General features: G+C 42.1%; 1 protein-coding gene across 1 annotated transcript in view; it reads right to left on the bottom strand.

Annotated features, from left to right (window-relative positions):
- TXNDC11 (thioredoxin domain containing 11) overlaps window positions 1-21,941 on the bottom strand; it is a 102,328-nt gene that overhangs the window by 77,481 nt on the left and 2,906 nt on the right. The window contains exons 2-4 of the mRNA XM_026650646.2: window positions 10,068-10,284; window positions 7,866-7,963; window positions 5,411-5,540 (exon numbers count right to left, since the gene is read on the bottom strand). Of these exons, the coding sequence (XP_026506431.1) occupies window positions 5,411-5,540; window positions 7,866-7,963; window positions 10,068-10,284 (445 nt within the window). The remainder of the gene's footprint in view (window positions 1-5,410; window positions 5,541-7,865; window positions 7,964-10,067; window positions 10,285-21,941) is intronic.

Raw genomic sequence — 21,941 nt, 5'->3', positions numbered from 1 at the left:
TACCGGCACGCGAAGCCTTAAATTAGAGTGTATAAATGAAGATTTGGCACACCACTGCTGAAAGGTTGCCGACCCCTGCCATAACAGTTGTCCTTAGTACCGGCAGGAGTCACAGGACAGCTGACATAGTGCTTGGAGAACATTCATTTAGCCATAAATGAGTGAGGGAAGGAAGACAAAGTAGACCTATTTTTTAGTCCTCTTTACCCTGGAACCAACAAGGATTTGTTTTCTCTGTTATAAGAGACTGTCCTATAAAAACAGAATGTGAGAATGTGACAGATTCTGCAAAGGAATTCATGTCAACATATGGATCTCCTTTTAGCAATCCCTTTACAAGATGAGGGCCTTATTTACTGATGTATAATCCCTTAAACAATATGGGACCTAGACACCCTATAGACCCTCCTCCTATTCACTGTCCTTCTCAGGCTTTGGGCTCTTCCTCAGGACATCTCCTGGTGCCATGAATCAGAAGTAATCCAAACATCTGTTTTTGCCTGAGGAACGAGGAGTACATGTGGCCCCTTTATAGTCTAAAAAATTTATTTGAGCATAAGCTTTCGTGGGCTAAAGCCCACTTCATCAGATGCATATATATCTTCCTACTGTATTTTCCACTGCATGCATCTGATGAAGTGGGCTTTAGCCCACGAAAGCTTATGCTCAAATAAATTTGTTAGTCTCTAAGGTGCCACAAGGACTCCTCATTCTTTTTGCTGATACAGACTAACACGGCTACCACTCTGAAACTTGTTTGCCTGGTGTTTCAAGTTGCATCATGCTTTGTTTTGAAGATATAACATTCTTCAAAATACAATTTCAACTCATCCAGCTGAAGATCCTTCCCCATACATCAATCTTGTAGCATACAGGTTCTTTCTTATACATACCAGATTGCAAACAGAAAATTGTTCTCCACCTAAATTATTTGACAATTGTATTTGTCTGAACTTTAGAGCACATTTGGTACAACCTTGCATTTTGACATAAGCAATGGCTACCTGAGGCTGCTTTTATGTTTCAGAGAAACAATCACAAATGTTAACTCAATAGAACAAGTGATTTTTTAAATACAGCCCAATTTTAAGAGCATCTATCAGTATCCTAGAACTCAAGTGCCCATTTTGTTTCTAGAAAGATAATTACATATGTCTATCAAGCCTTACCAATTTAGAGGTATTCTTAAGAGGATGTTGGATGCCCTCACCTAGAAAGGCAAAGTTTGCCAGTTGTAACCCCAAAAAGCAAAAGAAGAATCAAACATCACAAACAGAGATACACTTAATCAGTCCAGTAGCTATGAAATTATACTGGTTTGCATGAAAGAAATGCAACTGCTTTATCTACCATCGTAATATATACTACTGACAGGTTCGCTTCACTTTAAACATATTAAATATCTCATGATGTATATTTGTGAAAAACTGCTAGTTATATAGTTGTGACAACAGTCCTCAAGAATGTACTACATCACTTTCATTAACCAAAAAGGAAGATGTTTCAGAGAAAAAAAAGGAAAGCTCTTGGTAGTATGCATGCACAGCAGCTAGTGTAACAGACTCATTTTAACAGCCGACAGACTCATTTTATCTCTCTAAGTGGTCTTGGTGCCACCAGATGGGACAGAACACCACACCCAGGAGGTGTGTGGGTTACATACTTCCCCTAGCTGAGGAAGTGCGTCCTGAGCTTCAGAGACTTTCCAGTTCAAATCCCGGACGTGCCCCCACTTGTAACACCAACAGACCCCGGTCGTGGGCGGGCAGGATTGAACCTGGGACCTTTGGAACTGTAGTGTGTGAGCCTCTTAGCTAAGGCTGTAGAGCAGACTCATTTAACTCTCTCTAAATGGTCTTGGTGCCACTAGATGGGACAGAATATCACACCCAGAAGGTGTGTGGGTTACACTAGCACTGGCTCAACTCAAAATCTCTATCCATTTCTGATGCTACTACATTGTAAAGACTGTTAAATCATGAAGTCTTCCTGTCCTTTGTATTAGATGAGATATGGTAAACCAGTGGTTCTCAACCAGAGGTACACGTACTTTTGGGAGTACACAGAGGTCTTCCAGGGGTACATCAACTCATCTAGATATTTGCCTCGTTTTACAACAGGCTATATAAAAAGCACTAGCGAAGTCAGTACAAACTAAATTTTCATACAGACAATGACTTGTTTATACTGCTCTATATACTATACGCTGAAATGTAAGTACTGTATTTATTTTAAACTTATATGGTAAAATGAGAAAGTAAGCAATTTTTCAGTAATAATGTGCTGTGACACTTTCATATTTTTATGTCTGATTTTGTAAGCAAGTAGTTTTTAAGTGAGATGACACTTGGGGGTACACAAGACAAATCAGGCTCCTAGAAGGGGTACAGTAGTCTGTAAAGATTGAGAACCACTGTGTTAAACCACATGACTACAATAAATTAAATGTATAAAAAGTTGGATTTAAATTAATAAAACAAGGAAATTCGGGGGGGGGGGGAAAGCAATCCTCAAGCAATCACAAACTCACCCCATAGCACCTAGAAAAAGAAGTATTGCAACACTGAACAGACAATATATATAGCTTCGTCCAACCTTTTGGCACGCCCCTGAAAGGCCTAAGTACAACAAAGTGAGTTAAGGAAAGAGGGTAGGTTAAGGCAGGGGAGGTATAGCTCAGTGGTTTGAGCATTGGCCTGCTAAACCCAGGGTTGTGAGTTCAATCCTTGAGGGGGTCACTTAGGGATCTGGGGCAAAATCAGTACTTGGTCCTGCTAGTGAAGGCAGGGGGCTGGACTCAATGACCTTTCAGGGTCCCTTCCAGCTCTAGGAGATAGGTATATCTCCATATATATAACTCTAAATTTAATTCCTTTTGTAGATGTAAGTGACTCCGGCAAAACTATCTTTCCCAGAATATACACACACACTTACTTCCATGCATTACTGTTTCACTTTTAATCCATACCTTTCTGCTTTGAAAACTGTTTTCAGAGACAGCAAGACCCAACTACAGTACATTACCACATCTTGGAAGGTATGTTATTCAGTTGTACAGACATAATGGCATAGTAAAGAGCTATATAAAAGAAAGTATGCACAAGTACCACCACTTTTCAAAACTTGTCATTTTGGAGATCTGCTTGTTAAAAGTACTATTCCACATTATTTTCTCCTCCCTCTAACCCATATTGTATGTACAATATACACTGATGTCATGGTCTTTCAAGTACTCTTCGGGACTGTTCTCATATTCACTACATAGGACAATCTTTTATTAACTTCAGTTAGAGTCTGGCCTGAATAAGGGGTAAGGCATTCAACTGTTAAGAGACTACTTGATGTGATTAAAGGAATTCTGACTGGATTTGATCCTTATTGATCATACTGAAATCTGAAACTTGAAACCAGAGGCATATTAATAATCTAAGATTTAATTTAAATAAAAAAAAACAAACTCTTGCCCTCATGGTTGTGAAGAAAATCTTCCAAACATGAATCAAGTGTAACAGAAGCTATCATGTCCACCTGAATCAATGGACTACTTGAAAAAATGAGGATGAGAAGTTGTGAATCCCCATCAGCCATTAATTTCATTGAGACAAGTGCTAAAACTCAATGAAATGTTACTGTCCACATTAAACATTTCATTGTTGACCATCTTTGGGAGCAAAACCCAAATAGTGTGGAAAATGTTGCTGCAGAGAAGAAAATACAGAGGGAAGGCCAAAGGAATCACACAAAGAAAAAGGGAAAGAAACTGAAAAAAGGAGAATGGGGAAGGAAGATAATCAAATGGCAGAAGTAGCCATAATCCTAAAAGGGGAGTATATTTTCCCCACTCAATGGCACCAAATGTGACAACAAGGAACTGAACAAATAGAAATAATAACTAAAAGTTTACTTACTACATAAAAGCCACATACTACCCTGATCTCTGTGCAAAACTTCCCTATGACATTCCACTATGGACTGAGAAGAGAACGTAGCCCTAACTTTTACTGTAATCCACAGACCATAGTGGTGGGCTGGTAGTGAGGGAAGACAGGCAGCATCGCCACAAGATTAAGCCACGCCTCAAGTGCCTGCTGAGACAAGGATGGACAGCAGGGACAAGGAGCCTTTTATTAGTCAAGGACTGGATCCTGCTGGGAGCAAGAGAGACTAGGGTGGCAACTGCAATAGAGGGGGGGGGGTTCAGCAGCTCCCATTTTGTGGCAGCACACACATAACAAACATATGGGGGCTCCACATTAGTCCAGAGCTCTTCAGAAGAGGAGCAGCAGCATTAGCAGGGCTTTCTTACCCTTCCTCCTCCTGACCTCACTGGACGCTTCAAATATAACTAGTCAAATTTCACATTTTGTTGACTGTTTTTTGCTCTTGCTTCTCTCTGACCAAACCCCCTTCGCATTAGGACCTTACTTTCTGGCCACCATGCTCCCCACCCCATCTAAACTATCCCACTCGCTATTTTCCCATCTCCATTTTGCTGTGTCTCCCCACACTTAGTCTCAGACTTCCCTGCTGTCCATCATTCCTCTTATTCCTATGCACATCAAATCCATGCTCTATTTATCAATCCTCTTGTCTCTCCAACAATCTTCCCATATACAGAAACAAAAAAATGCAACTAAAATGACATGTGCCAATCATCACCCAGACAACTTTGCTTGCATGTGGTATCTCCTTTCCCTGGCCTTCATTTGTCTTTTTAGATTGCACACTCTTCAAAGCAGGGACCATATTTTAATGTGTGTTTGGAAAGCAACCTACCACATTTTGAGCACTGCCACAGTGTAAGTACAAACCAGAAACTGAAAGCTAATCAAACACAATGCAACATCCCCTGATGTGGATTCAAAGTGTGAAGTTATACTATAAACAAATATAGGTTATCAAGTTAGTGAAGAATTTGTTTGTCTCTAGAAGTCAGTTATTCATTTGATTTAATGTGAGCTTTTACTTGATTGATATTTTCATTTATTAGAAATTTGTAATATTACTTTGACTTCTATTTTAAACATTAATTCTATTATTCATCCTTTGACTGCATTCCAAGCTTAAACTGTAAACTCTTCGGGGGCAAAGACTATACAACACCTCATACAGAGGAGTCACAGTCTTGGTTTTGGTCTCTAGACACTACTGTAATACAAATTAATAATCATAAACTAGGGAAACACTGAAATTCATATAATGCAGGAAATATGTAGTCAGTGTATTAGGAACTGGTATTATTGGTCTGTCATTTCACATGTGTTATAATTGTAACAACACTTGAGATGCACTGCAGGTTTCTGAGACCCTGAAAGAACCTACTGATTTGGAGAAGGTCAGATTTAATCCTGAAACAAATCAAACCCTTTCAGAACCACAAATGGTAAAACTAGACAAGAGAGACAAGTACCTCATAATTTGAGAGGAAATCTAGTAATTTTGATCGAGACGAGATGTAGAGTAGTGGTGTCATCACCCGGCGAACAAACTTTTCAATATAAACAGCACTCATAGGGCCTTTGTATTCAATTGGTCCAAAACTAGTACCAAAAAAATAATAATACATTAAGATTTGAAGGTTAAGCTGCGACCACTAAATTAACAATGGAGTCCCTGGCTGGGATGGCAGAGGCTGGGAGTAATACACAGACACCATACTCAGTCCCTAGAGAGCAGAGGATGTTCCTAGTGCTGATTAAGAGTAACTTCTGTAACTGAGAGAGTATCAGTGTTAAGGGACTAGAAGGGAGACCCATTAAGAATTTACCTACTGAAATAACAGAGACTCCGATAAAGAGCCTATGATTGTGCGTGACAGTAAGGATCTGGGAATTAAGACAACCTCTGAGTCTTGTCAAAAAAAAAGGTGATAAAAGACAGGCAAAAGTTACAAAATGGTCTAATTAGCATGTGAAGCGATAGGCCGTTCTGCTTTGTCCATACACCTCAATAGACACACAACAGCAAAAATATATATTTAAAAAATCCTTGAGGATTAAAAAAGAAAACAAAGAATTAAACTAGACAGGTGCAAACACTGCTACTCCATCACACATGAATGATGCAAGAATGAAGTAGGCTTTTACAAGTGGGAATCTGTTAACTGCCATCTGATTAGATTTAACACCACACTGCACAATGAAATAAATCAATCAAAAGAAAGTTAGGTGTAGTACATAAAATCAAATTAAAGCATAAAGTGTAGTCTTAACTCTCTCAGTCACATTCCCTCTGTGGGAGTCACTTAGAACCTTGATGTAGTTTTGCACATATTTATATGTAATATATATAACATTATAAGAAAAATATTACTCTGCATTAAAAAATACCATGTATTCATATAGATCGAATTGGTCCAGAGGCATTCCATTGGATCGTATCAACTGGTATTATTACAGCTCTTTGGATTGTTAGCAACGTGCATTATATCAACACACAGGAACATTATTATTGAATGCATAGGTCACAAAAATTGATGGAAAAATATTACTCTGCATGCACAATATACAATTTTAGAAGTTCGACACCTTGGGAGAGGTAGAGGAGTCCATCCACACAGCATAAGCAATTCAAGCACACTAGTCTATAAACCTGTAAAGTGGTGTGTGTTGTTTGTTTGGGAATTTTATTTTTAAACACACATTTATACATAAAATTAAGAGTCTAAGCAAAAATCTGCTACATTAATTAATTTAGTGCCTTCCTAAGTACAAAGACCACACTAATCCAAATCATACTGGTGGGAAAATATGCTTTAGAGCTTAACATGTAACTATCTGAGGGCTGGTAAATACAAACTGAAATAACTAAATCAGTTGTAAACCTTTTATTATTCTGGTGCAACTTTCTACGTGGACCCTCATATCAATTTAAACCTGGCTTATATTGATTAGTTTGTATGGATAAATTTACAGACTCAAGATCAATCAATGATGTGTGTCAACTTCAGAGTTTGCACTGATTTAACTAAATCAGTTCTTATACTGTTTTAAGTTATATCAGTGCAATCTGTGTATGTAGACAAGCCCTGAATTTCAGCTGACAGCAAATTTCAGCATTCTCCCCTCATCTACATAAAATGAGTTGAGAATTGAAGCATTAGTAAACATGCGCAAAAACCACAATGTTGCACAGTTTTCATGATTAGTTGACTACTCAAGGGAGAAATGCTGGACTGGAAAAGACGGGGAGCCACAGTGCAGGACTAAGGCGCACAGGTAGAAATGTATGTGGGAGACTGCACAGCACCTGCCTCCACTGAGACTAGTGTCAGGCAATGTGCTCAGTGCCTTATTTTCAAGTTCAGACAAAAATCAAAAAAAGAAAAGATATAAAAGGACACTAGGGATGCCAAACTTTCACAGCATAACATTGGTAGAGGCCCCAATTCAGAAAAAGACCTAAGCATCTGCTTAATTTTAAGTACATGCTTAAATCCCACTGACTTCAGTGGACTTAAGCACATAAGTGCTGTCCCCAGGAGGGGTGCTTTCCTGAATTGAGACCAAATGATGCTACCCACCCCCAAAGTAAGCAGGAAATATTAAAAATAAAACAAATAATATAGGTCCAAATTCTTGAATCCTCATTTGAGGCAAACCTCCCATTGAAGTCAATGGGAATTTTGCCTAAGGACAAAACAATGGGCAGGCTTTAGCAAAGGGCAGCACAAGGCCTATGAGTCACTTAAATCCCATTCAGGCCCTGTGGGGGTGTAAGTAGTTCATAGGTTTTCTACTGGGCCTCTGCACAGGGATGAACTTCAGCCTGCAGCCCTTGTATTACAAACCACATTCTTGATATTTCTATGATGTTCTGTCTACCAGCAATCTAAAATGCAGATAAATCGTATTTGTGAAACTTACCTCCGATGGTACAAATATATCACAGGAAAATAAAAGAAATGTTTCTGTTTCCTGCATTTCCCCTGGTTCCACCAGCAGTTAACTGCCACAAACAGCACCTGCAGAACAGACCAAAGGTTCAAAACACATCACCACAACTTTCTCTACCCTATGCCGATCGGCTGTTTGCTGCAACCCTCTTCCTCCCCTGCCCTCCAAAATCCCTTCATCTCAGGTTCACTCCACAACTGCCCCTCTTACCCTCTTTTCTATTCCCCTCTACCTTTCCCTGCTATGTCCCCTCTCTCTTCACTTTTCTTTCCATTTATCTTATCTTCTCCTAACTAAATCCATACACACACACACACACACACACACACACACACACAAATAAAAATAAAACAAAAATAAAAAAAATCAAGAAACTGACATAACATTTGCTGCCATCATATGTGCACTCTTTTATTATACACCTTCTCCCACTCTTTGTCTTGTCTTGTTAGATTGTAAGCTCTTCAGGGCAAAGACTGTTCACTGTGTTTGTACGTTATGCCATTCTTGATTGGTCTTTAATAATTAACTGTATCAAATAAAAATTTCAAACATAATTACCAAAATCCAAAATAGATGTGGTATGTGATTTCCTGTTTCTTTTCTGAAAAATGTTGTGCGCTAGTTTTTTACTTCTATAACTGGTCAAACAACCTGACTGATTCAGAGGAGCACCAACTGAAGTTTCCAAAAAGGTGAAATATACTCTTTAAAAAAAAAACCAAAAAAAAAACCTCTCTCTTGATGTTTGGAAAGGCAGAAAGGGAATGATCCAAAGCAAGAAGGAATTGGATTTTAGGTATTGATGTTGTTTTCAGTTTAAGTAAATTTAGAAATGGTGACTCATTTCTAGACCATTCTGAGCAGAGTAGAAAGGTAGTAATTAAACTTAAAAAAAAAAAATAGAAGAAACAGCACTCAACTGGAAGGGAAGCATACGTAAGAAGACGTTAGTACGTATTAAAAGGTGTTTTGCACATAACCAACTCAATCACTGGCTGGTTTTCAGTCAAGCTGACCAGGCCCTCATTGTGTTTACCTGGTTCTGTTCATTATAGTTAAGGTTAAACAAGGTTTCCATTTTAAACCACTTCTTTCTTTTCATATGATATTCATTTCAGGAAAAATTCACCTCTTGGAGCTCAAATTTTCAAGGCTTAGTATGCTGAAAGATTAAACAAATGTCCAAAATCCCTTCCTCATAATGAAACCTCCTTTGTGACTTCTCTAGGGAATAGGAGAACCACACTGTTTCTCCACCATCTTGAAGGCACAGAGGTTGCCTCTAGAAAAATATGCACTTGGGAGATTGTTTCAGTCACACACGCATGATTAAAACCCTTCAGAAAAAGTCCAGAGCACTCTCTCACCCTTCCCCCCAAAATTAAGGCGCACGTGAGCCCAAGTTACCAGTTCTACACTACAGGCCTTACAGCAGCACAGCTCTACTGCTTCAGCAGTGCTGCTGTAAGCTCTTCTGTGTAGTCGATCTATGCCAACGGGAGAGAGCTCTCCTGCTGGCATAATTAAACCACCCTCAACGAGTGCCCGTAGCTATGTCTGCGAGAAAGCATCTCTCGCCAACATAACACTAGTCACACTGGCGCTTTTGTTGGTGAAACTTATGTCGGTCAGTGGGGTGTTTTTTTCACATCCCAACCAACAAAAGTTTTGCCAACAAAAGTGCTAGTGTAGACAAAGCCCTAAGTCTCATTTGCACTCATTTCCCATGCTGTGGCATGAAACCCACTGATAGGAGTTTTAAGACAGCTGTAGGCATGAAGCGTCCAGAAGCTGGGCAGCAGTGTAAAGACAGAGGGACCTCTATATGGATGCCTATCCCGCCAGTGGATCCCATAGGATTCAAGCGTTTGGGACGTTAGGAGCTGCCACTTCTGCACAAAGGCAACCCCAGCCCCGTTTCAAGAATAATGAGAAAATTCTACTTGTTGAAATTCACACAGTTTCCCTCCTAGAAGTGGGAATAAACACAAATGTGAGAGAATGGGGACCATGGCTTTTCTGCATTTAATTTAAAAATTAAGAGGACAGGCTAAACATAAGCATCCAGGTCCCACTGACTTCCCATGAGACGCTCAGAGAAAGGCAGTGTTTGGAAATGAATGAAGGCCAACTAAGCCATTTTTTAATCAACATCTTTACTGGAATTACCTGGTCTGCCAACCTGCTTGCCACTTGTTCAATTTCTTCCCTTGCTGCAATGGACTGTCCACACCATGGGGCATAGAAAAAATACAGTACAACTTCAGAATCTTGGCGAATGTAATCTGCATAGTCCAGTTGCCCCCGAAAAAGATCAAGGACTGGAGATCTTGAGGAGAAGAAATTAACTGGAACCTTCGCTGCCATTGTTACATCTTTTGCTCGGCTAAGGGAAAGAAAAAAAAAAGTACTTAGACAACATAATACAGCAGCAAAAAAAATATGTAAACATTCCAAAACACTTGTTTACTGAAGCCTAGCAAAGGTTATGCAATGACAAAAATCTTCAAAATGGATGCAAATGACAAAAATTTATATTACCTGGGTTAGTTCTATGACATGTCATAAAACATAGGCTTTAAGAAATAAGCACAAGAATATGTCTGATAGTGTATTGTATTGTAGTGGTAATGGGGGTTAATTCAGGAGTGTGTCAGTGGGCTCATATTTTTATAGGTTGTTTGGACCTCACAGCCACTTGAGAGAAAATTTGGTGTACTTTTTATGAATTTTTTGAGAAATTAAACAAGCAAATATAAACCTAATTAATTTGCTACACTTCCCTAAGACACTAAACAACGCAATAATCAAATTGAGGTTATAATGGAGATCAGATGAATTAATCAAGGAACTGACAACAGTATAAACTGGTATTAATAACTTACCTGACCAAATTATTGCATGAACACAATCAATAATCAAATTACGAAACCAATATAGCACAGAATGAATCCTAATAGACACAAACCCTTAAATTGTCAAAGGAGGAATAGCATCTTTCTTTAGCATGAGAAATAACCAGCATAAGAGGTTTATTTGGAATTCTTCCCTGGCCTCCTCCTGTTTTAACTTTTGTATCTTAGGTGATAAGAGAACAGACACTAGTCAAAGTTTTGTTATGTAAAATAACAGCTATGTCTGTAAAAATATTACAGTTAGCTAGTCTTCTAAATGTTCAGTATTTCTTTATTCTATATTGTATTATGAAGGAGTAATTAATACGTTTTACTTATTACAACTTTGTATTTTGTAAAATGTTTGCTATAGCTTATTTCATTGCAAACTCAGAACTAATCATTAAAGAGGCCAAAATTCATTCAGGGCAAAACAGACACGCCTCTTTTTAAATGTGAAGGTACTGTCAACATGTCACTGTCTGGGCATAAATCTTAATTAAAGAAAATAACAGTTACCAGGACGAATTCACTTTCTTAAGGAGAACTGGGTTTGACCCAAAATACCATTTTAAATGGAGTAAAAATACATAGCAAACTGTTCTCTCAGCGAACAACCAAGCAATCTAATCACAGAACTGGGCTCTCTCATCCCTTCCTCTTATATTGAAAAATCTCTATTTAAAATGTACATTACACTTTCTCTTATTTGGGATTTATTCTAGAATAAAATTTATATTGAGCAATGATTAATTTGCAAAACCTTACTTTTATAAGAATTAAAAAAGAAACACACAAGCAGAATATTAAAGATAAGAAAAAGCACGCTACAGTTTACTGTCAGCTCATACCTTTAACTAAAGCAGAAAACCTTTTCTATTTATCCCATAATACTTGTACTACTTTGTGTTGTCCGTGATGATTTGTAAGTTATTCTTTTGATTGCAAGTGTTTCATTTCTAAAAACAAGCATTCCTCATTAAACAGTATTAAGGAATTATAAAGTAGAAAATGACATACTCTAGCTAAAAACACAGTACCAAAATTTTATGTTACATCTGCTTAGAGTTTTTGTTATTGAAAACTTCAGAAGCTGCTTGAATAAACAGATATTTATATTAACAGGGGAATTAATTGCTGTTCTAATGCAACTAACTCACCATACTTAGGAAGATGCAAAAACGGTCCTGAAAGATGGTTTCATATAAGAAGCTACATTTTGGAGAGACTATTTTAATAGTAGACTAATAACAACTCAGTAATGCTGATTTAAACCAGCTGGGATTCTATCCCTACATGCTTATACTCGTTCAAAAAAGCCCATCAAGTACCCAAATATTTTTGGAACTAAACTGACATTCAGAAAATGGACTGAAGACAAATGTTAGGTATTCAAAGAGATCTTAAAAGCCATTTTTATCAAGATACAGCATTACAAATGTTGACATGAACTGATGAATCCTATTACATAGGCATGAGCCAAAGAGGCGACTGAGTCCAGCACATACGGCGATAAACCAGTAAAGAAGTGATTAACAAAATCTCTTAAGAGATGTATTAACTTTGAGAAAGTGGTTAAAAATTGCCTTCACATCTGTTGCAATTTACAACACGGACACTAACTCCACACCAGAGGACTAAACACACCCAGTGAAGAAAGACAGAGAAACGCATTACAGAATGAGAGATGTTCAGAGCAAAACCAGCAGTACCTGCAGCCCACAGCAAGGAACAGCAAGAACCCAAAAGCTAGGAAGAAAAAGTAAACCCTGCAAGATTCCATCACCAACCCTAAAGTTTCAGTTGATGCATGCAGTATTGCATAGACACTGACAAGGTTTACGTTAATTTTGTGACTGACATTTATTTTACTTCACTATTGACATATTGTTGCATCTTGACGTTTATTAATAGCTTCTTCCGTTAAACTCTGAATACCTGAACACCATATTCTTGGTATTGCTGACCAAGCTATACCTTTTAATTTAAGATCCTTGGACTGGGTCTTCAGTTGATGTAAATCAGCATAGTACTATTGACTTCAATAGAGCTATGCTGATTTATAACTGAGGATCTGTCCTCAATTTTAATTAACTACCTGTCACAGATCACTCATTAAATGAAGTGAGGGTTTAAAAGAGATTTTAAATTGAGATTTTAAGCAAATACTATTAAAGTGGGTTATTTTAAATGACTGAATAAAAGCTCTCCTTTCAGTTACTGAATTTCATAGTATTTATCATTGTCTATTCATAAACTGATTTAGTTGATCTGTGATAAAATAAACCGGATTCACCTACCTTTAAACCAGAGGTGAAAGTAAGCCAGTCCAGTCCGGTACGCCGTGCCGAACTGGACCGGCTTCTCCAGCGGTGATTTAAAGGGCCCAGAGCTCCAGCCACTGCGGGGAGCCCCGGGCCTTTTAAAGCGCCACCCGAGCCCCTCTAAATCACTGCTGGAGCCCTGCTGCCGTTGCCCCGGGGTAGCAGCGGCAGGGCTCTGGCGGTGATTTAAAGGGCCCGGGGCTCCCTGCAGTTGCAGGAGCACCGGACCCTTTAAATCCCCACCTGAGCCCGGCTGCAGGAGCCCTAGGGCTCCGGCAGCGATTTAAAGGGCCTGGGGCTCCGGCCGCTGCGGGGAGCCCGGGTCCTTTAAATCCCTGCACGAGTCCGGCTGCCGGGGCCCCGGGACTCCGGCAGCTGGGCTCGGGCGGCACTTTAAAGGGCCCAGGGCTCCCCACAGGGGCCGCAGCTCCGGGCCCTTTAAATCCCTGCCCAAGCCCAGCTCCCGGAGCCCCGGGGACGCAGCAGCCGGGCTCCGGCGGGGATTTAAAGGGCCCGAGGCTCCCCGCAGCAGCCGGAGCCCCAGGGCCTTTAAATCTTGAAAAGCCCCGCCTCATCCGGTTGAGGCCACACCCCCGCTCAGGACTCCAGCATACCGGTAGGTCTTTTAAGGTACTTTCACCCCTGCTTTAAACAATCTTTCTTTTCCATCAACACTCTGTCAGGATTATCTGTGAGAAATACACATGGTCCTCCTATTATTTTTGGGGTATATTAACTTCTGCTTTAGCTTTCCTAGGCCTGGTCTACACTAGGAGTTTATGTCGAATTTAGCGCCGTTACGTCGAATTAACTCTGCACCCGTCCACACCACGAAGCTATTTGGTTCGACATAGAGGTCTCTTAAATTCGACTTCTGTACTCCTCCCCAACGAGGGGAGTAGCGCTAACTTCGACATGGCCATATCGAATTAGGCTAGGTGTGGATGGAAATCGACGCTAATAGCTCCAGGAGCTATCCCACAGTACATCACTCTGTTGACGCTCTGGACAGCAGTCCGAGCTCGGATGCTCTGACCAGCCACACAGGAAAAGCCCCGGGAAAATTTGAATTCCTTTTCCTGTCTGGCCAGTTTGAATCTCATTTCCTGTTTGGACATCGTGGCGAGCTCAGCAGCACTGGCAACGATGCAGAGCTCTCCAGCAGAGATGGCCGTGCAATCTCAGACTAGAAAGAGGGCCCCAGCATGGACTGATCGGGAAGTCTTGGATCTGATCGCTGTGTGGGGCGATGAGTCCGTCCTTTCCGAGCTGCGCTCCACAAGATGGAATGCAAAGATCTTTGAGAAGATCTCTAAAGCCATGGCAGAGACAGGATACAGCCGGGATGCAACGCAGTGCCGCGTGAAAATCAAGGAGCTGAGACAAGGCTACCAGAAGACCAAAGAGGCAAACGGACGCTCCAGATCCCAGCCCCAGACATCCCGTTTCTACGAGGCACTGCATTCCATCCTAGGTGCGGCCGCCACCACTATCCCACCACTGACCGGGGGCTCTGAGGATGGGATATTGTCGACGGCCGGTTCCTCGGACATGGTAGCGGACAGGGAAGATGAGGAAGGAGATGAGGAGGACGAGGCAGTCGACAGCGCTTACAACGCTGATTTCCCCGACAGCCAGGATCTCTTCATCACCCTTACAGAGATCCCCTACCAACCGTCCCCAGCCGTTAACCCGGACACAGAATCAGGGAAAGGATCAGCCAGTAAGTGTTTTAAACATGTAAACATTTATTTTTCACAGAACAGGAATATTAAGAATGGGTTTTTCATGATTACTTTGCCCTAGGCGCTTAACTGTTCACTCCCTGGCAGTGCAACTACTTAAAAAAATCAAGCAATGTCCGGTGTAGCATGATTGTTCTGCCCAAGCCGTTCCACTGTTTAGTCCCTGCCAGTGCAGCTACAGTAAAATCCGGTCTATGTGTCCGGGGATAGAGCTGAAATCCTTCATTGACATCTCCATGAAGCTCTCCTGGAGGTATTGGAAAGCCTTTGCATCAGGTTCCTGGGGAGAGCGGCCTTATTGGGTCCTCCGTAGTAGGAAACATTTCCGCGCCAGGAGAGAAGCAAGTACTCTGGGATCATTGCCCTGCAGAGCATGGCGGCATACGGCCCTGGTCTTTGCAGTCTTTCCCGAAGCATCTTTTCTTTTTCCGTCTCGGAAATCCTCATCAGAGTGATGTTGCTCATGATGACCTGCTTTGAATTAGGTAGGGGAATGTTAGTATTGGGACTGCTTGCCTGTTCCTTTACAGAACTGTAACTGGCGGTTTACAGCCACGCGGTGGAGGCGGGAGAGGGGCAGCATACAGGGATCTTTCCCTGGGACAGCCGCGAGGGGGTGGGACAGGGGCAGAGTTGATGCTTGCCGGATTGCTGGCAGCAGGGACTGGCATTGCTTTCAATGTGAAAGGAGGCCAGTGCAACTATCAAAGTTTTAAGCAGCCACAAGTCTACGGCTTACCATGTCGGCCTGCTACACAAATTCCGGTGTCCTGCCCCGCTTCTCTGATCTCCACTGCAAGACCCCAGGCACTGAATGCGAGGGCCGAAAATTCGACCTTGTCCTGAGTGCGCATGTGATAGGTGCTGTGCATGGTCTAGTTCACAGAGAAAGACTATGTTCTTTGTTCACAACAAAATTTATCTTTCTGAGGAATTCACTCCCTTTTTCCCATTCCCACAGCTGCGACTGTCTCACAACCTAGCCTGGCATCACACACCCAGAGGCTAGCGCAGATGAGGCGTAGGAAGAAGAGGACACGGGAGGACATGTTCTCGGAACTTATGGGCTGCTCCCGAGCCCAGGCAGCCCAGCAGACACAGTGGATTGTCCCAAATGCACCGAGCACACATGGAACGGGAGGAGAGGTGGCGGCAGGAAGACCAGCAGGCGACTCAAACGCTGCTTGGACTAATGAGGGAGCAAACGGACACGCTCCGGCGCCTTGTGGATGTTCTGCAGGACCGGAGGCAGGAGGACAGAGTCCCGCTGCAGTCTATCTGTAACCGCCCTCCCCCGCCACCAAGTCCCATACCCCCCTCGCCCAAAGTCCAAAGAAGGAGGGGCGGCAGAGTCCGTGAAAACTCTCACTCCACCCCTGCAGACTGCTCAAGTACCAGAAGGCTCTCATTCCCCAAAATTTGAAAAGTCCTTTCCTACCCGCCTCACACAAGCCCCCGTCCAAGTTTCACCCCCCAGTTTCATGTGTGGTTGTTAATAAAAAATACGTTTCTGTTCATTACTGTTTCCATCATGTTCTTTAGAGGACAGTGTCTGAAGGGGGGAAAGGGGGTTGGTAATTGGACAGGACAGCAGCAGGGCACACACACATTGCAGTCACTAGTTACCTTGGTCAGTCTGGGAGGTGGTTTTAGTGTTCTGTGGGGGGTGCTCTGTGACTTTGTGGCGGGAGAGAGCAGTTAGAGATCTTATGCAGCGGTCCCTATCCTGGATCACAGAGCCACGCAGCAGGGGATCTGTAACCGTCCTCCCCCTGCGACAAAGTCACATAGCCCCCCCCCCACACACAGTCCCGATCAGGAGGGGTGGCAAGCTCCGTTGAAACCAGTCCACCACTGCGGAGCCAGTCATTCCTGGAGTTTAGAAGCGTCATTTGCATCACTACACTACACTCGCTCCCCACCACAGTCTGCGTCCCAGGTTCAAAACTTTCCCGTGAAAACAGTAATAAAGAAAACGGTGTTCATTAACAAAATTCAAGTCATTTTATTTTTAAACGTGTTTTGGAAGGGGGGGAACGGGGTATGTAAATGGAGAGGATACTGAAGATTTAGTGGGTAAAGAAACGGGGGCAGGTTCAGCTTCTCTGTACACAAACTTAAAAGTCACAGGTTACGCTGCTCACTCAGGAACCTAGCTTTCAAAGCCTCCCGGATGCACAGCGCGTCCCGCTGGGCTCTTCTAATCGCCCGGCTGTCAGGCTGGGCGTAATCAGCAGCCAGGCTATTTGCCTCAACCTCCCACCCCGCCCTAAAGGTCTCCCACTTGCTCTCACAGAGATTGTGGAGCACACAGCAAGCTGCAATAACAATGGGGATATTGGTTTCGCTGAGATCACAGCGAGTCAGTAAGCTTCTCCATCTCCCCTTGAGACGGCCAAAAGCACACTCCACCACCATTCTGCATTTGCTCAGCCGGTAGAAAAGAGTTCTTGTTCAGTGTCCAGGGCGCCAGTATAGGGCTTCATGAGCCAGGGCATTAGCGGGTAGGCTGGGTCCCCGAGGATGACTGTAGGCATCTCCACATCCCCAAGCCTTATTTTGTGGTCCGGGAAGTAAATACCTTCCTGCAGCCGTCTAAACAGACCTGAGTTCCTGAAAACACGAGCGTCATGAACTTTGCCCGGCCATCCGACGTTGATGTTTGTAAAACGTCCCCTATGGTCCACCAGTGCTTGCAGCACCATTGAAAAGTAGCCCTTTCGGTTAATGTACTGGCTGGCCTGGTAGTCCGGTCCCAGGATAGGGATGTGAGTTCCATCTATAGCCCCACCGCAGTTTGGGAATCCCATCGCGGCGAAGCCATCTATGATGACCTGCGCGTTTCCCAGGGTCACTACCTTTGAGAGCAGTACCTCAACGATTGCGTTGGCTACTTGCATGACAACAACCCCCACGGTAGATTTGCCCACGCCAAAGTGGTTCGCGACTGACCGGTAGCTGTCTAGCGTTGCAAGCTTCCAGAGGGCTATGGCTACTCGCTTCTGGACAGTCAGGGCTGCTCGCATCCGGGTGTCATTGCGCTTCAGGGCAGGGGACAGCAACTCACAAAGTTCCAGGAAAGTCCCCTTCCGCATGCGAAAGTTTCGCAGCCACTGTGATTCATCCCAGACCTGCAACACTATGCGGTCCCACCAGTCCGTGCTTGTTTCCCGGGCCCAGAATCGCCGTTCCACAACATCCACCGTGATGTCCTCAGCGCTGGGTCCCGTGCTTTCTGACAGGTCTGTGCTACTCTCAGACTTCAGGTCCTCACCGCGGTGCCGTAGCCTCCTTGCCTGATTTCTCTGCATCTGCCTCTGGGAAAGGTGGATGATAAGCTGCAAGGTGTTGACAACGGCCACAACTGCAGCGATGGTCGCAGCGGGCTCCATGCTCGCAGTGCTGTGGCGTCCGCGCTGTCACTGACCAGAAAAGTGCGCGAACTGATTTCCCGCCGGCGCTTTCAGGGAGGGAGGGCGGTAGTGACGGACGGATGACGACAGTTACCCAAAAACACCCTCGACACATTTTTTTACCCAGAAGGCATTGGCAACTCGACCCAGAATTCCAATGGGCAGCGGGGACTGCGGGAACTGTGGGAAAGCTGCCCACAGTGCACTGCTTCCAATGTCGACGCTTTCCCCGTTAGTGTGGACTCACAAAGTCGAATTACTGTCCTTAGTGTGGACACACACGTTCGACTTTGCAATATCGATTCCACATATTCGATTTAAGTAAAATCGAACTACTCTCGTAGTGTAGACATACCCCTAGAGAAGAATGTTCCCTACAGGAAGCTGATCTCACTCAGGTAGAAGATGCAATCTCTTATTAGAAACTGTCCATAAGAGAGACATAACAAAAGAGATAGTAGTGGAACTGAACACACTGTTTTAGGTTGTTGTTTTTCTGATAGAATAAATAGCATTAATAACTACTGTCCAGAAACTGTCACATATAGCGCCCAGATCCTGCAAAAACTGCGTATGCTCAACTTTACTACTGTGCGTACCCAGACTGTTCACGATCATAAAATGAAGCATGTTCGTAAGTATTTGCAAGATTGTGGCCTAGATTCCTACTATACTGTAAGAATTCTCAGGGTCAGATTCTCTCTCTTTTACATTGGCTTAAATACAAAATAAATGTACTACAGATTTACACTGGTATAAATGAGAGCGGAATCTGGCCTGTAAAGTTGTCTTTCTTGCCCAAGTCATGGTATCCCCTAAGCCAGGGGTCGGCAACGTTCGGCACCCTGGCGAGCCGTGTGCCGAACGTTGCCGACCCCTGCCCTAAGCTATAGTAAGAGCCTGGGGAGGAATGCATATCTAATATCATGATGAAAAACAACTATTAGTAATTAATAGCTGTTCTTTGTTTCTCCAGGCCACAATTTTAGTAACCCTGGAATAAAATTATTTTGCCCTCAACACACTAACATGCATAAAAAACCCTTTTCATTATCACAATTACTCTGCAAAAATGTTGAGGTTTTTTTAGCACTTCAAGACTACACTCACTTTGATTTGTCAAAAGTGTATGAATGGTTCTGCCTGCTTTTATGAAACAGATCCTACATTTTCTGGGCAGGATTGTGGCTCTTCACTCATTTGTATACAATATTGGAGTTCAACATTTAGTAATATCCTCAGTAAAATATTCTAAAGTTATGGGAATCCTAAGTTTTTATTTAAAAGAAAGTTTTAGGCTTTAGAATTCCAAAAGTTTTGGAATTTTAAACAAAAACTTCACAAAATTCAGATTAATGGCCACATATAAGAATGTAAATAGAAGATGTCTTTACTATGAAAGATGTTAACTGATAAGATTGCTCTCTTCAAATGGGGTGCAGGAAAAGTTTTAAACTGTGAGACAATTTAAAATATAACTAATAAAGGAATAATATTTGGCCAGCCTCCAATTGAGGGTGGGGGAGAATGAGTAAATTAAAAAAAAGAAAAAAAATCAATGAAGGAAGTTATGGTCAGGCAGCTTTTATATTGATTTTCTCTAACGTAACTCTTCATGGGCTTCTGAATACATAGCAAAGTAACTTCTATTTGCTCTCAATTTTAACCATTTCCAAACTACTAGAGGGAAAAGGAGAGCCAGGATCCACAACCATTTCTGCATCAAAAGGATAACAATAAATGCTAGTACCAATGTGAGGGGGTAAGTGAATGGTTGGACCTGAACACGCATAGATTATACATTTATAATAAGCATGAGGTATATGGAGGAACATTAGATCAACTGTTACACAAACATCAGCCCCTAAAAATCAGTTTAAACTGTTTGTTTAAAGGTCTGTTTTATCCACCTAATATCTATAGTCTTACATTTAGACTTTAATCCTGCAAACACGCACGTGCTTAACTTTACTGCCACATGTACTCCCATTGAGTTCAACAGAACTACTCATGGCAGTAAAGGAAAGCACACAAGTGTTTCCAGGATCAAGGCTAAACTTGGACTGTAAACTCTTCAGAGTAGTATATGTTGTACAGTGCCTAGAACAATGCGGCCCTCTTCTCTAGGCACTAAAGAAATTTTTTTTTAAATCATATGTAAAGGTTGATATCACGGTCACTCTCTTTTTTTACCCTGCCTTTCTCCTAAATTCCAAATGACCACTGCAGCAGCATTGGAGGATCGTGCTGGTACTTCTACTTTTGCAGTTAACACTTCCATAGCAAATCTGAGGAACTGTCACAGATTGAAGTGTCACTAGAGGAGGTTTTGGAATTAATTGATAAACTTAACATTAACAAGTCACCGGGACCAGATGGCATTCACCCAAGAGTTCTGAAAGAACTCAAATGTGAAGTTGCGGAACTATTAACTAAGGTTTGTAACCTGTCCTTTAAATCAGCTTCTGTACCCAATGACTGGAAGTTAGCTAATGTAACGCCAATATTTAAAAAGGGCTCTAGAGGTGATCCCGGCAATTACAGACCGGTAAGTCTAACGTCGGTACCGGGCAAATTAGTCGAAACAATAGTTAAGAATAAAATTGTCAGACACATAGAAAAACAAACTGTTGAGCAATAGTCAACATGGTTTCTGTAAAGGGAAATCATGTCTTACTAATCTATTAGAGTTCTTTGAAGGGGTCAACAAACATGTGGACAAGGGGGATCCAGTGGACATAGTGTGCTTAGATTTCCAGAAAGCCTTTGACAAGGTCCCTCACCAAAGGCTCTTACATAAATTAAGTTGTCATGGGATAAAAGGGAAGGTCCTTTCATGGATTGAGAACTGGTTAAAAGACCGGGATCAAAGGGTGGGAATTAATGGTAAATTCTCAGAATGGAGAGGGGTAACTAGTGGTATTCCCCAAGGGTCAGTCCTCGGACCAATCCTATTCAACTTATTTATAAATGATCTGGAGAAAGGGGTAAACAGTGAGGTGGCAAAGTTTGCAGATGATACTAAACTGCTCAAGATAGTTAAGACCAAAGCAGACTGTGATGAACTTCAAAAAGATCTCACAAAACTAAGTGATTGGGCAACAAAATGGCAAATGAAATTTAATATGGATAAATGTAAAGTAATGCACATCGGAAAAAATAACCCCAACTATACATACAAGATGATGGGGGCTAATTTAGCTACAACAAGTCAGGAAAAAGATCTTGGAGTCATCATGGATAGTTCTCTGAAGATGTCCGCGCAGTGTGCAGAGGCGGTCAAAAAAGCAAACAGGATGTTAGGAATCATTAAAAAGGGGATAGAGAATAAGACTGAGAATATATTATTGCCCTTATAGAAATCGATGGTATGGCCACATCTCGAATACTGCATACAGATATGGTCTCCTCATCTAAAAAAATATATACTGGCACTAGAAAAGGTTCAGAAAAGGGCAACTAAAATGATTAGGGGTTTGGAACGGGTCCCATATGAGGAGAGATTAAAGAGGCTAGGACTCTTCAGCTTGGAAAAGAGGAGACTAAGGGGGGATATGATAGAGGTATATAAAATCATGAGTGATGTGGAGAAAGTGGATAAGGAAAAGTTATTTACTTATTCCCATAATACAAGAACTAGGGGTCACCAAATGAAATTAATAGGCAG

This window comes from Terrapene carolina, unplaced genomic scaffold, assembly GCF_002925995.2.
Source record: "Terrapene carolina triunguis isolate 2854851 unplaced genomic scaffold, T_m_triunguis-2.0 Scaffold93, whole genome shotgun sequence".
Classification (NCBI taxonomy): Eukaryota; Metazoa; Chordata; order Testudines; family Emydidae; genus Terrapene; species Terrapene triunguis.
Note: the sequence above shows the minus strand (reverse complement) of the source record. Positions and strands in the feature narration are given on the sequence as shown.